The following is a 15,305-nucleotide window of genomic DNA, read 5'->3' as shown; positions in this document are numbered from 1 at the left end:
AAGTGTCATGGCACCTAGAGGTAAAGATCTTACAGTCTATCAGGTAAAGTTCATATTAAGTTTGAATTCACAACGCAAGATGTGATGTGAAGTAGGTAAAATAACTGGAACCAAGGGGTTTACTGTCTGTAAATTCCTTAAGATATATTCTCAAGGCATTCTCTTCCCACAGAGGTTACTTGTCATATCCTCGTACGAACCTCTGTTCCAATACGGCCATATTTCGCGGTTCTCATAAAATCCCCTACCGGCAAAAATGGCAGAAGATTATCTCCCTTTTTTCTGTCCAATCAGAACACCTGTTACAACGACTTAGATTCAAGTTGACAAATGCAAGCAATGTGGAGAAACAAAAATGACATGACTGAGTTCTGTCTAGAAGAAACATTTGAGTATCGCGCTCTTGAAGAGGTTCTAGTTTTCACGATGCATCCGGAAATTACCGAGATTTTTTTAACGATCAGTTTTGAAACAATGTCGCTGATTGCACTACTAAATCTGATTGCCTTCAATCACGAGTCGGGAACACTCGCACCATGAAAGGGTCGTATTAGAACAAAGGTTATGTAGGAAGATATGACAAGTAACCACTGTGGGAAGAGAATGATCTCAAGGAGGACATACAGAAAATCATCAGTGGCAGGAGAAGAAAATCAACTGACAGATACTAGGGCTTTCTTGAATGTCGTGAAATGTAACAGGAGGAAGTCTCTTCATGATATATCTTCACTTTGGGACCAGGTATCTCAAGTAGGACTATTCAAGAGGACGATACAAAGGCGTCTCCATGAAAATGGTTTTCATAGAAGAGTTGTGAAGAAGACAACCACCATATCCTCTCAAAACAGGTTCACGAGAAGAGCCTTTTCCACAACACGTTTGAGATGGAATGTAAATAGAGATTGGTCCAGGGTAATATATTCAGATGAGATTCAAGTTGTTGTAGGAAAACATCAGAAAGTTATATTTGTAGAACCAGTGAAAAAAGTGGAAACCCCGGTGCCTCGGTGTGTATAAAGATAACCATGCTCCATGGCCCAGTGTCATGTTTTGGGGTGTTTTTGTTTTGAAGGTGTTGGAACCCATGTCAATGTAGATGGTCACATCAACTCAAAACGTATATAGATATACTGGACAGCAACCTCTGACCAGTTAAAGCCAGCATGTCAGGGCTATATATTTCAAGAGGACAACTGTCCTGTCCATGTTTCAGTTTTAACGTGTGAATGACGTTCAGACAATGAATTGTCCCCAGAGTGTAATATCATTAAAATGTATGAAGAACTCCGAATATCAGGCTACAAAGTCATGAAACATGAAATAAGAACGAAGAAGGATCTGATAGATCACGTTCACAGTATCTGGACATCACTTACTTCAGAGTACAAAAAATTTACTTACAGCAAATGGCTGTATTACTAAACACTGAATATATCAGGTAAGTGATTTAAGGCATAATCTGGAAACCAAACTTTATTTACATCCCATCACAGAGGGTGGCATTTGGTGAACTTTAATATGGCACATAAGTGTACGTGTATTTGTTTTCAATAGTACATCGTGTCCATACCTCCAACAGCTAAATGTTGTGATTTGATAAGACACCACTCAACGTAATATATTCACAACGAATTATAGAATTAGACATTTCAATCAGATAGTAGCTCTATTAAGACCGGACATCCTTCATCGTAGGTGATAATTAATGTTACTTGCTAAAGGTGGCTACTTGCACTGACTAAAGGTAGTCATAAACTTAATTTGAATAAACACACAACAGAAGTTATTTTGGTGACCATCAGACTAGACAGGGCTGCCAAATGGCCTGAAGCCAGTATCTCTTTGAAAAGTCACACGGTGACTTTCATCTACGGCAAGCGTTCAGGATTTGACTGACCAGTCCATCTCGGTCACCCAAGCCATTTCTGACCTTTGGCATTTGTTGACATACGACAGGTAGACGTGACAAGATATCTGAGGATACACATTGGCGATCTGTCCCTGCCAACCCTGAGACAGACAGGTACTATATCTCACAGGTGCAATAGTGCATTGACTGAATTTTCCCATAATTGTAACACCCTTCTTACCTTAAGAATGTGTGTAGAGTAGGATGTTTTTTTCAGTGAAAATCAAACATTCTGAGGTACATGCAGGTGAAACCTTGCGTGTCCGGGTGTGACCGCTGAATGCCTAATCGTCATATTTGAACATTATCTAATACCTGGTAGGGGTGTTCCTGTTTCAATATATGCACACGTCAGAAACGGCGACTGTAAAGTTTGGAGTTAAGTTGTAAAGTTGTAGTATTTGTTCCCAAGGTGAATTCAACGGACACTAACCGGGGTTATTGTACCATACAGCGACGTGGTTGCGTGTGTGCGTAGGTAATCGTTGCGGTGCGGTAGTCCAGTGGTTGGAGCGAATACTCGTGGAGCCTAATCGAACCCGGGGTTCGATTCCCAAGATGGCTACAATGTCTGAAACCCTTTTCTGGTGCTCACCACCACCATATTGATATCCTAATTCTAAATCCCTTTCAAAGATTTTATCAAGTAATCATTCTATCAATCTTGTCTGAAGTCATCAGTGCTGTTATTGCGAAATAATCATATGCCACGAAACGCTTTTCACAATTACAATATATCTTCGTTAAAACGCAGGAACCTTTGTATTTTTCCAACACGCATCACAAGCATGTATTTGTGAATCACTATCAAGGCACACTGACTATACAATTTTTTAAAAGCACGCAATACAGGGTATACGATATCTGGAGTGCAATGATAACACACTTTAACACACCACATGCGCACATGAAACGCTAGAGGCACCCGGTGAGCGGAACTGACCCAGTTTAGAAGATCTTATTTGTCTCGGTGTTGTGATGGCATTTATTTTTTGTTAAAAAATTCATGTTTTCATGGTGTTAAAGGTCAGTGCGCCCGTGTATGTTGATTGGCCATTATCTAACACGAGAGCGCAATAACAAGGTCTTGTTCGCAGCTGAACGCTGTTGATACTTTCGTGCCAGTTGTCATGTATTAACAGATATATAACACTTTAGGTCGAGACTAAAAGTTTTCTGGTTATCCTAACTGTGTTGCTGAACTGAATCATCTGTGTTTTGATATTGGGTGAGTGAAGGTGTGAGGAATAAACACCGCTTTTTACTACAGTTAGGACGGTGGGGTAGCCCAGTGGTCAAGACCCGGGTTCGATTCCCCGCATGGGTACAGTGTGTGAACCCCTCTTCTTTTGTCCCAAGCTATGATATTGCATGAATATTGAAAACTAAACTCACTCTGTCACTCCTTGTACTTCTTCAGCAGTATCCCGGGATGACAGCCATGGTTAGGTAAAGGACAGGTGTAAAACTAGACTACCCTGAATACATATAGTGTTAACAGAAAATAAATTACTCCCATATTCCCATTCAGACTGAAACGGAGCTACGAACAACGTAGTAAGATATGACAAATGACCACTGTGGGAAGAGAATGGGTGGTCAGGTTCGGTTGACACGTGTCATCAATTGATCGATGCTCTTGCTGTTGATTACTGGATTGCATGGTAAAGACTCCATTAATTACAGACCGCCACCATACAGCTGGAATATTGCTGTGTAAAACTAATCTCAATCACTCACCACACCAAAGGGTTATCGGATCCTGACATGGCTAGGGGACGCAACTTCCTTTATAGGCACTTAGCAGACAAATGAGAATCACTGAAAGAATAAATGGTGAGTGAATTTTACGCCGCTGGTAGCAATATTTCAGCAACAGCACGGTAGGCCACACCGGAAATGGGCATCACACTTTGTGCGCATGCGGGAAATGAAACCTGTGACGTGACCAGAGACGCGTTAAGCAGGAGGCTATACTGCCGGACAGTATTATACATGTAGTCGCTTTCAGTAACATTGGTCATCATCTCTTAATCACTCAATCCGTGAGGCTAAATACTCAAGTAAACTATACAGCATCAACATATTTGGCAAACAAAATAACATCACTATTCCTACGTACAAATGTTCAAGTCACAGCTTGTCTCCAGGTTTGTCTGGGCAATATAACAAGATATGGAGCTGGTTGCACTTCATAAAAAGATCATTGCTATCTGAGAGGCAGAGTGTGTCTACCCGTAAAGATCCGTGTAAGAATTGGCTTTCAGCAACCCATGCTTGTTTTAAAAAGGAACCTAACAGGATCAGGTGGTTAAAGGTCACATGCAACGTAAAACACAACTTTGCAGATTCTGGTACCTTTCGGTATGCACTTACCGAAACAAATCATCAAAAATGCCAATTCAACCTAGTTGAAAAAACGCGATGAAAAAAGCCCTCGAAATCGGAGTTCAAACGATTCACTAAATTATGACTCGTGCACCTCTGCCACATTATGAAAAAAAAAGTGTGATACTTGTACACATGACATGTTTTTATGACTGTGGGTTGCAAACAAATTACATCCATTTTTCCCGGATGACTGGATCTGACGAAATCTGGTGCAAACTCTTGTCAGTTTCAAGTCCTGCTTTGTACTTGGACGAATGACAGTTTCTAGCCGCGCAGTAGTTCACCATCTCTACGGAGATGATTTTTGACTGGATCGAACACAAATTCAGAGAATATGTATCTACAAAACCCAACATATCTATATACATTCTTTATGGATAACAACTTCTTCTAGTGCATATGATCTTGTTTGACAACGATATATAAATCCACACTGAAACGACGCATCAAGTACAATAAAAGAAGTTGTTATCCATAAAGAATCTTACTATCGTGTGACTCTCCATACTTCTAAAATGCTCATCAAAGAGATCACCTTTCTGAACACATAATGAGCCCTCAGCGTATCAGCAAATGGAGCAGCCAATCGGACGCCATCGTTACACTTGAGTGCACCCCCACCCGCTATGACTGGGTTCGGTCTCCCGAAGGCTTCGTTTCGAGGAAAGTAAGCCCAAGTACAAAACATTGCACTTTTGAATCGTGATTGTACGCTTATAATTTTATTTATTTATTTTTTAACAACCAGCAATTCATAATGTCATGAATAATTGATAATTGTATTTTAATTATGTTTGAGTTCATGGTTGCATGTGACCTTTAAGCTTGCTGATTCGGCTGATACATGTCATCGTATACCAACTGCGTGGAGCTATGTGCATGCTGGCTCGATAATTTACAGACTGCCATCACATAACTAGACTTTTGCTGAATCAGACATTAAACAAACAAGCAGAAAGCAACTAGCTTGTGACAGTTAGAGGACTGGCTACATAAGGATATAGCGACTCTAGACCAGGTTGATCCAGTGCATGTATTTAGGGAGTATGTCACATGTCAATACACAGTTTCTCGAGGATGTCCGTGTAGGTAATATGTATATACAGGATGTTCATGTTCTCTTTCAAAACGTTCCTTAAGTGCATATAAATAACAAAGGCACCTCTTAAAGAGGATTCCGACATGAAAGGTGTGACTGGAGCTATGTATTTTGAGTGAGTAAGATTCTACGCTTCTTTTAGCAATATTCCAGCAACATCACGGTGGGGGACACCACACATGGCGGGGGACACCACACACGGCGGGGGACACCAGAAATGGGCTTCACACACTGTATCCATGTGAGGTAACAAACTCGTGGCGAGGGAACACTTTAACCACTAGGCTGCAAATGCTCGTTACATGACACACACTACAAATGCTTGTTACATGACACACTCTACAAATGCTCGTTACATGACAAACACTACAAATGCTTGTTACACGACACACAGTACAAGTGCTCGTTACATGACACACACTATAAATGCTCGTTACTTGACACACAGTACAAATGCTTGTTACATGACACACACTGCAAATGCTTGTTACATGACACACTCTACAAATGCTCGTTACATGACAAACACTACAAATGCTTGTTACATGACACACACTACAAATGCTTGTTACATGACACACTACAAATGCTCGTAACATGACACACACTACAAATGCCTATTACATGACACACAGTACAAATGCTTGTTACACGACACACAGTACAAGTGCTCGTTACTTGACACACACTATAAATGCTCGTTACTTGACACACAGTACAAATACTTGTTACACGACACACAGTACAAATGCCTGTTACATGACACACAGTACAAATGCTTGTTACACGACACACAGTACAAATGCTTGTTACAAGGCACACTACAAATGCTCGTAACATGACACACACTATAAATGCTTGTTACAAGGCACACAGTACAAATGCTCGTAACATGACACACACTGTAAATGCTTGTTACAAGGCACACAGTAGAAATGCTCGTTACATGACACACACTATAAATGCCTGTTACATGGCACACACTACAAATGCTCGTTAAATGACACACACTACAAATGGCCAATGTCATACAAAGTGGTCGTTGCGTGACAGAGTATGGATGGGGCACGTCACACAAAATAGTCGTAATGACACAAGGTACAAGTGTGCACGTCTCTTCCAAAATGATCGTAATGACACACAGTGCAAGTGTGCCCGTGTCTCCCAAACTGGTCGTTACCCGGTGCACAGTACAAGTATGCACGTGAGTCCAAGAATGGTCGTTACAACACACAGTTCAAGTGAGCACGTGTCTCTTGAAATGATCGTAATGGCACACTGTACAAGTGTGCACGTGTCCCCCATGATGATCGTAATAACGCACAGTATGGATTGGGCACGTAGCACATAATGATCCTTATGACACACAGAACACATGGGTCAGGTGAGGCGTGATTGGAGAACATGGCAACTGACAGCCATTTCATAGTTGCAAAACACCACATAAAAGATGAAGCAACAATTTTCTGGATAACTTCTTGTCTATAGCATAGGACGACTGTTGGTTGATGCCTCGCTCGACTCAATAATCAAGTTCTTATAAATAAAGTTGTTTTCTTAATTATTGACTCACCAACTTCTACAGTGATCAAACAACCTGATAAATGATCACAATATTCCATGAATGAATCTCGACACAATTTTCATATAAAATATTTATTTCAAAGAACACAATCGCCACATGCATACTGATACATACATTGACATGTATGTTGACATGATAACTGTAAACATATACACCTTACAACTTCTAGATTAACTGGAACAGAGGAGATTTCATAGTTTCTATATCATTAGCACAAGGTAAATAAACACATCATCCCCCTTAGTATAAGGATGACCTCCTTTTATCAAAATTTACAAAGTGGGAACTAATGAAAATTTGATTTGGAAATATGATTTTAAAGCAGAATGAAACTTTAAACTTTCAAATGTCTGATTTCGAAGTTGAAATGATACAATGCAATGATAAAACTGAATATAACTTTATTGACAACCAGGTTAAACATGATATGGTGCGACAGCTTGTGAAGGGACTAGCATTACACATGATGGTTTTTCAGCTAATGAGGTTTATTTTGAAAACTAGAAACAAACTGGCAAATAATCACAAATAAATAACTTTGCGAATGTACAAACAGCAGTATGGAAAGCCCAGTGGCGTGGTGCTGTGCTGTATGTAGTACACTTGTTGCAGGAAGCTCATGTATTTCCTATGGTATATTCAGTTATTCACCCTTAAGTATACACATGTTTCAATACAAACTGCATATACACATCCCACAGTACTATACACAGGCGATGCTACCCATCAAAAAATATACTTTGTACATGTTTCAAATTTCGAAAATCGTATAAAATATATCTCGATGTTGAATTCGCAAACAGGTTGTCAAATATTAAGGCACTTGGAATACCAGATTATGAAAAATATAATACATCATTTGGCCGGTGTTCGTTGAGCATGGAAGACATTTGTCGGTCTAGCGGGTTTAAGTACTTACAGGTCATATTTATATATGTACAACCAATCAAGGCCGATTACCTTCTTGAGATGCCATGTTAAAGTACAAGGAAAACACCCAGTAAAGGAGAGCGCATGCAATCTCCGTTTGTGCAAAACCTCTGACCAAACGTTTTCATTATGTAAATGTACAAAACCAAAGGAAGACTTTGTGATCTTGTTGTTGTCAGCAAACAATGCAAATAATGAATTTGACCAGGACCAATAGCTAAAGCATTAAAATGACAAAAAAAATCAGACTAGAAACATTTTGATTATTTGTGTGTACTGACGTTTCTTTGAGAGATCATTGAAATTGCATATGAGTTCCTAACCCACGCCTTCTAGTTTTATTTCTAATCTAAAAAAACATGAACTATGCTAAAATAGATTTGAAACTAAAATTAATCTAAAAGTAAATAAAAATCACATGTTCTTGGTCGGAGTATATACATGTCATTTCAAAATATCTCTGGCTTGATAATAGGTCTTCGAAAATCGAACAAAAGAAACATGACTAACACGTGTTTTACACCATTGGGGGCTAATATGATGATAAACTGATGGAATGTTGATTCTCAGGTACATCTATTCAATGATATACGCCACATTCTGATGCTTCCGGGAATGTCCATTGTCAACGTGCCATTCGTGTCTTTCCTAACCTACACCATTACATGGCCAGAACAACGAGAGTCATCAGACTCAAGCAACATATAATGCCACTTATTCCCAAACGGCTTAGAGCCGAAGTCAGCTATAAGCCAAGCAAGTTCCAGAAACAAATTATCACTGGACACAAGATTGTCTGTATCAGCTAACGTAAATGTTAGCTGTGGAAGTCTAAGCGTGTGTCTCGTTAAACTCATCCATTGATTTCTTGATCATCGGCTTGTCCTTGTAGGTCTTCCACAATTCCTTGATCAGATCGGACAGAAGGATATCATTAGAGTTCTTGGCAACGATCCTCAGGACAAAGATGCCATCATCACGCAGATACTGGTCGGCAAACTTGCGGGCAAATCTCTTGTCCTCCTCTCCGTGGAGCTCGTCTAGGAGCTTGAGGTATTTCTTGACGTATCGGCCTCGGTTGACGCGGAAGAGAGCACGCCAGATCCAGAAGAGGAAGTTACCGACAGTGAGGACTGCAACAACGACGAACCAGAACCAAAGGAAGATGAAGATCTTTTCGTTGAAGAGGTTGATTGGTAGAACACACTGGACAGTGTACCTCTGAATGTTCTGGAGTTGGCGAATGTCGAAATCACACAGAGTGACCTAGAAAAATAAAAGACTCCTATTAGTACAGTCCGGCACACAAACAAATCCAAAATAAAGAGATTACTCCTTTTACACACATCGAATTTTCATTCATCATTTGCATTGTAAAATTCCCAAATAGGCCGAATGCAGATTGTATGATTCAAACTATTATTTTCTGTGCTTTGTATCTTCGTGATTAAATTAAAAAAACAACTAATCTTGATAAACGTATCGGTTATGCCGGGACCGAGATGTCATGTCGAGGCAACCGAAAATTCGACACAACGGTGCTTGTCTGTATTTGCTGGACCGCTTAAAATTAGATTTACTTACTTTGGGGAAGCGGGGAGACTCCTTCCATGTCAAATCATTTGCAAGTCCACTGAGAACCTCAAATCCGTATAAGTTATACCATCCTCCCATGAAACCGTTGAGGATGAAGAACTGGCAGATGACATTGACAACATACAGGAGTTTCACGAAGATGTACAACCCAGTCAGGAAGGTTCCATCGCGCTTGGCACACAGGAAGCACACAACTTTGGACAGGCGTTGACGGACGCGAACCAGGACGTTGAATGAATACTGACGGTGGGCTTCGAGCCACCTGTCCATGTATTTGGCGATGAACTTGATGGTTTCTTCTCTCTTGCTGGGATCACCGACTTGGGTGTTGTTGGTCATGTTGACGATTTTATCAAGGTTAAGGCCAGATGAGCCGTTGAACATTCTCCAGACAATAGCGGGACACTTGAATAGGAAAGCCATGAACAGCAAGATAATTGGCACCCACTGGTAGTAGGTCAGTTCTTCTGAATCCCTCTCGTGGTGCTCAATTGGGATGGTGGCATCCATTGGAATGTAATAAGTGTTTTTCACCCAGCAGTATGATTTTGTATACGACGTAAATGCCCCCGTAAAATGAGCTGGTGTCCAGCATTCAATTGGGTTGCCCACATACTGACCACCACTGATGAATAGGGCAAAGACGGCGAGGAGAACCACTGTGTACAAGTGGTTGAGGCGATCCACCCAATCATCGTCCAAGGAAGATGTAAGCTTGGTGTAGGAGAAGGCTCCTAGAAGTGCGCTGACTCTGGAACACAGAAGAAAATATTGTTACCCGTTGGATCATATCATTACAGTCCCGGTGGTTAGATGAGTTTACCTTCTAGTTAAAGATTATTTCTTGCGCTCCCCGTAGTGCTAGATTATTGCGTAAAAAACGATGTAAAACTAAATTCATTGGCCAGCGTACAGTCGAAGTACAGTAACAAATGTTCAGAAATCAAATCACTTTCCAGTTTAGATTAGTATATATGAAGATATTATCACGCACAGGTCATACTACAAGAGACCAAACTGATAAACGCACCATCAGGGTGTAGTTGTAAACAGTTGATGGTCTCCAATAACCTATTTTTCTTCCAAATAGAGACAGAGGAGGGGAGATTTATTTTTGTCACGCCTCTGTGTAATATACACCAGTCCCTGATGTCGACTTCAGCGCATCGGCTCACTGCTAATAGGTCACAATGTGAACTCTACAGTAGCTGGATACATTCTGACAGAATGCCACTCACATTGACAACGAAGATTAATCTATCTTGAGTCATACCCGCCGCATTGAACAATTCACATTAAACGATGTCAAAAGAAATATTTTTCATTGAATTGTGTTTCCAGGACTGAACCCTTTTGTTAACGTTGCGTTAGCTGACAAAAGCATTGACCTCTACCCCGTTGTGACATTACATTATGATAATAATGTGTGTTTAGTCTGCTCATCCTTGACGTCACACAATCAAGTTCCTTTCAGTGAAATAATGCCATGACGATTTATTTGTATGATAAGACCTGTGTTATGGCTGTTAATTTCAATGAAATAACTATGCGTAATCACGCACCTGGCCATAGTTGTACAGCTTTTATATCATAGTATTATGACACATAATACCCTCACATTTGACTCGGTATGTCAAAACATTGCCTTTTCAGCATATGCTCCAATTTATAATATATTGTATTTTGCATGTAGGGACATCGTGGGAGAATCATAGAACTAGCCTAATGAAAGTAAACATTATGTTGACTTTTATACGGGACGTGTAGCGTGAAATTCGTTTATCTGAAAAATGTTACAGAAAACGCAAGCGTCGGGAGAAGCGAGGTTAAGTCAATGGCTAAGAGAAGTTGGAAACTGTGGTCACAAATGCATGGGAGATAACTCTCATTTAAATGTGGGCTGAAAATGACTTAGAAGTCTTACACCACTAATATGTTGTATTGTTGATTTGAGTGCGCCTTGACAGGTGCATTATGCGTATCCTTGGTAATGAAGACTGTACATTTGTTTTCAGGACGAAGGCTTCAAACAGTATATCGTGCTCATTTAACAGACGTCCTTAATACATAGACATATATAGGTTAGGGTAAACTGAACGCCACTATCACCCTTCAAGCTGTATCTATCATAGGTGTCTACTTGTCCCAGCATGTTGGTGGCCTGCTTGTCTTTATCGCCATATTTGATTTCATCTTCAAGTTAAGGAGAGTCCTTGTTACACAAAACCCTATCAATCATGATACGTAAGATGTGTGTTTACGGATCATGATTATTACGGTGGTAACGAATAGTGCTTTTGAATGCAGTATTGAATATATTTTAGACTGTATCTATCTGTATACATAGCAACATTCCTATCTCTTGATTTTTTTATGGTTGCTATCCACGATTTGATAATCATGCATGTCACCTAAGTGTTCTAATCATGTCTCGTGATTCACTTGTGAATAGATCCATGACTTCCACAATTCATCTACCTTACGAAATACTGCTCTTAATGTTGCGTAACTACATGAAACATTAACGACTGCGGTGAAAGCCTTTGAAAATAGTGTGACAGTTTATTACTCCAAAAAATGTATCGATATTTGGTACAGACCACGTGACAGAAGTTCGCCTTGCAGGAGATCACCAAAGAGAAATACCCTTCGACAACCTTCAAATATTGACCCGTGTCGTTATTTGCAAAGATTAGAACGTTATACCAACGCCAACAGTTTGGGCCAGTGCCAAAATATACTTAAGCCCAGCGCTGAGGGGACCACACATTCCTGCAGTCACCGTGAGTGAGTTAAATCAGCGGTTTCCAATACAGTTTAGACATTGTCATTTTTTCCGCGTATTAGGGGTATCAATGTGACGGGTTAATATTGAGTTTTGAATATTGGGACTAAACGCGTAGGCATGTGAGACTAAACGCGTAGGCATGTATTCCTACAACCCTCTCACGTCAGCATGACTTCATGAAAACCTTAGGCCAAAGTCATAAATCATATAGTATAACTGGATTACGATAATCCACTGTTAACCACTTCGCTGAACGACAAAGTCAGCTTTACATAACTAGAAGATATGGGTTTAAGCTTTTTCGTGGCTTAATGTGCTGAGGTAATGACGGTCCCTGAAGATCAAAAGAGGCTCCGTGACATATTTCGTTTGTCTTGCAAGTCTTTGGTAAAACACCCCCAAACTGTTCAATAGAGAATAAATATTGATACAAGGGGTTAAACGTTGAATTCGACTTAAACTTAGATTCTACAGACATAGACACGTCTCAAATAAAGCCGTCTATATGGACATGTGACCACTGTGTTCAGTTTAGAAACGTTTACATTTACCAGTTTTACTAGTGTGTAAGGGAGTAGGGTATAGCATACATTTGCTATATGTCGGGGGAAAATGGTTACCGGGGCTTGGATAATTTTCACCGTTTTGTTCGAGACCTCAAAGAAGCATGGAATTAGATTCATAAAGGTTAATACTGACAATGGGTTACATTTTGTCTTTCGTGGACCATCACAATAATACAGAAACCTATGAAGGGAGACTCGAACACGAGCCATCTGCTTATTATTCTGTTTAGCGCTCGGTATAAGGGGGATAAAAAGAGGAAGTTAGCGTGCTGTGTCTACTTTGGGACTTAGTATCTAGTTCCGTTTTGTCCATTTTAAAATAGAGTATAACAAGGCCCTCCTGGCCTGAAAACGAGTTTAACAAAGTCCTCTCAACCTTTTTGAAACTAAGCTTAAGCCAAACAACCTGATGTTAGCATGTCACGCATTTTGGAAGGATGATATGGCATTCTCCGGCCGTGAAGAATGCTTGGACCGCGATTGGGACTAAGATATCTTACCGTTATGTGCACAGGGCGAGAGGGGACTGGTTGTCTGTGTTTACGTGCACGTAGCCATCTGGCGTATCTTACGCAACGGGTTACGCATGCGATTTTGTAAACAACTCGAGTCTTTGGTGAGGTTTAGGCTTAAAAGTCTCTTATTCATACGTGCTAGGGAAACGGGGCCCCAGTTATTCCCCAACAGGTGTGGACAAACAATATTTCTTGGCATGAAACAAAATGGGTAATGCGCTGTTGGGGTGATAGGACAGGCTTAGCACCAAGAACATTGATCAGTGTTAGTAATGTTTGTATGGTACCGGTATATTTACAGGCAGTTGTCTCTAAACTGATTTTAATGCCAGCTTTATTTCCTGAGTATATTTCAGCTTAAGACTGATCGATCTCCTTCGAAGAGGCCGTCCAGACAAAGTTGGTAGTTTGTGAGTTAATTTATTGTGGGTCCTTTTATTACACCTTCCCACTACAAATGACGTTACAACAAAGGCACCGTGGCACAGCCCGAGAACTGGGAGTGGCCTGAGGGGTGAACCCTTGAGGAATGGCATCGTCTTCCTAGGGAGAGTCATCAACGCACCTGACCGTGACGAAACAGTCACTACCCCGGGAGAAAATGCCTGTGGGTGGTTGGTACGACGTGTCATCTGTCTCCCGTTGTATACATTTGACGTGACAACCCCTTGGCATGATAACGGACCAATGGATGATTATGCAATACATCCAATTGGGTATATGAATGGGGGTTACAGAGAAATAATGGCTTCCGAAGTGTATAGCTATTTCAAAGAATAGTTGCCCCGCTGATAAGAATTAATCACGTGACATATTCAACAGCTGAACCCGGCGATAATGGAATGAAGGGAATGCTTATTTATTTTGTTAGTTTCTAATTAATCGACAATAGAAAATGATGAATAATTGTGTCAGAATTGTGGATTGTTGCAAATGCCCTTTTGGAGGAATTGCTACGCGTTCTTAAGATGAACCCCTAAAATATTTGGAACTCCCTCTTGGGTGGCCACGACAGGACCTGATCTCTTCTTCTCCCTCGTCAACATAGAGTGTCTCAGTGAGCAAATAAACATACAAGGCCGAATACTTCATGGGCGTTTTTTTTCCAGGTTGTTTCTAATCGTAGCATTTGGATTCGATTTTTTTATGCTTTAAAGTTTTATTACGAATGTTTACGCTCATCCTTTTAAGTCAGCTGCAAGCGGGGTTAAAGCGGACTTGTTTTGAAAGGATGTTTTCAACGAAAGATGCGTCGGTCTTGAATCCAGGTTCCTCGGCGGCTGGTGTTGCCTCTCAGTGTTCGGACATAAATGTCATTTTAATCTGAAACTACATTATAGTAGTATCCGCTTAATTAGAAATGTGTCTGTTATCTATTTATTCATTTAAAATTCACAGGAATGCGTGTACTGCAAGGAGAGTACATTTGTCCATATATTTCTTGATGTTCGACATATTCTCCAAGGTTGACCGAGATACCCTTAATCAAAAGAAATGAAGGATTTACGTTTAGGTCATACTGAACCGCGTAGTTTCATGTCCGAATGTTTCATGATAACATCCGTCTAAGTAAGACACCTTCAAACGGGCCACATACCAAGATGTTATCGGGGATTCAGGATGGAGATGATGTTACCGAAGGCCTACTTGGTCACGTGGCTGATGGCATGACTTCTGGGTCCGAGCATCTCCGAACCCAATCATGTACCATTAAGTTTTTGTTAGGAAGGTAGCTGCAACTATATAGGTAGTTGGCTTCCTGGTACTACCCATCGAAAGTCATTACAATCTTTAGAAGCAAATTCACATTGGTGTCAGAGTGAAATATCAGTGAAAATATGAGTTGGTCTCCGTATGTGTATGAGCAAAGGGTATATCCTAATTCACCCGTAGCACCCGTCATTTACAAGATTTGCCTAAAGTATT

General features: G+C 40.5%; 1 protein-coding gene across 2 annotated transcripts in view; it reads right to left on the bottom strand.

The window, feature by feature from the left end:
• Nucleotides 1-7,039: 7,039 nt before the first annotated feature.
• The window catches only part of LOC137297736 (innexin unc-9-like), a 48,773-nt gene continuing 40,507 nt past the window's right edge, over nucleotides 7,040-15,305 (bottom strand). For both annotated transcript variants that reach the window (XM_067829677.1, XM_067829678.1), the window contains exons 4-5: nucleotides 9,499-10,261; nucleotides 7,040-9,180 (exon numbers count right to left, since the gene is read on the bottom strand). In XM_067829677.1, the coding sequence (XP_067685778.1) occupies nucleotides 8,746-9,180; nucleotides 9,499-10,261 (1,198 nt within the window). In that variant the 3' untranslated portion in view covers nucleotides 7,040-8,745. The remainder of the gene's footprint in view (nucleotides 9,181-9,498; nucleotides 10,262-15,305) is intronic.

This window comes from Haliotis asinina, chromosome 10 (assembly GCF_037392515.1).
Source record: "Haliotis asinina isolate JCU_RB_2024 chromosome 10, JCU_Hal_asi_v2, whole genome shotgun sequence".
Lineage (NCBI taxonomy): Eukaryota > Metazoa > Mollusca > Gastropoda > Lepetellida > Haliotidae > Haliotis > Haliotis asinina.
Note: the sequence above shows the minus strand (reverse complement) of the source record. Positions and strands in the feature narration are given on the sequence as shown.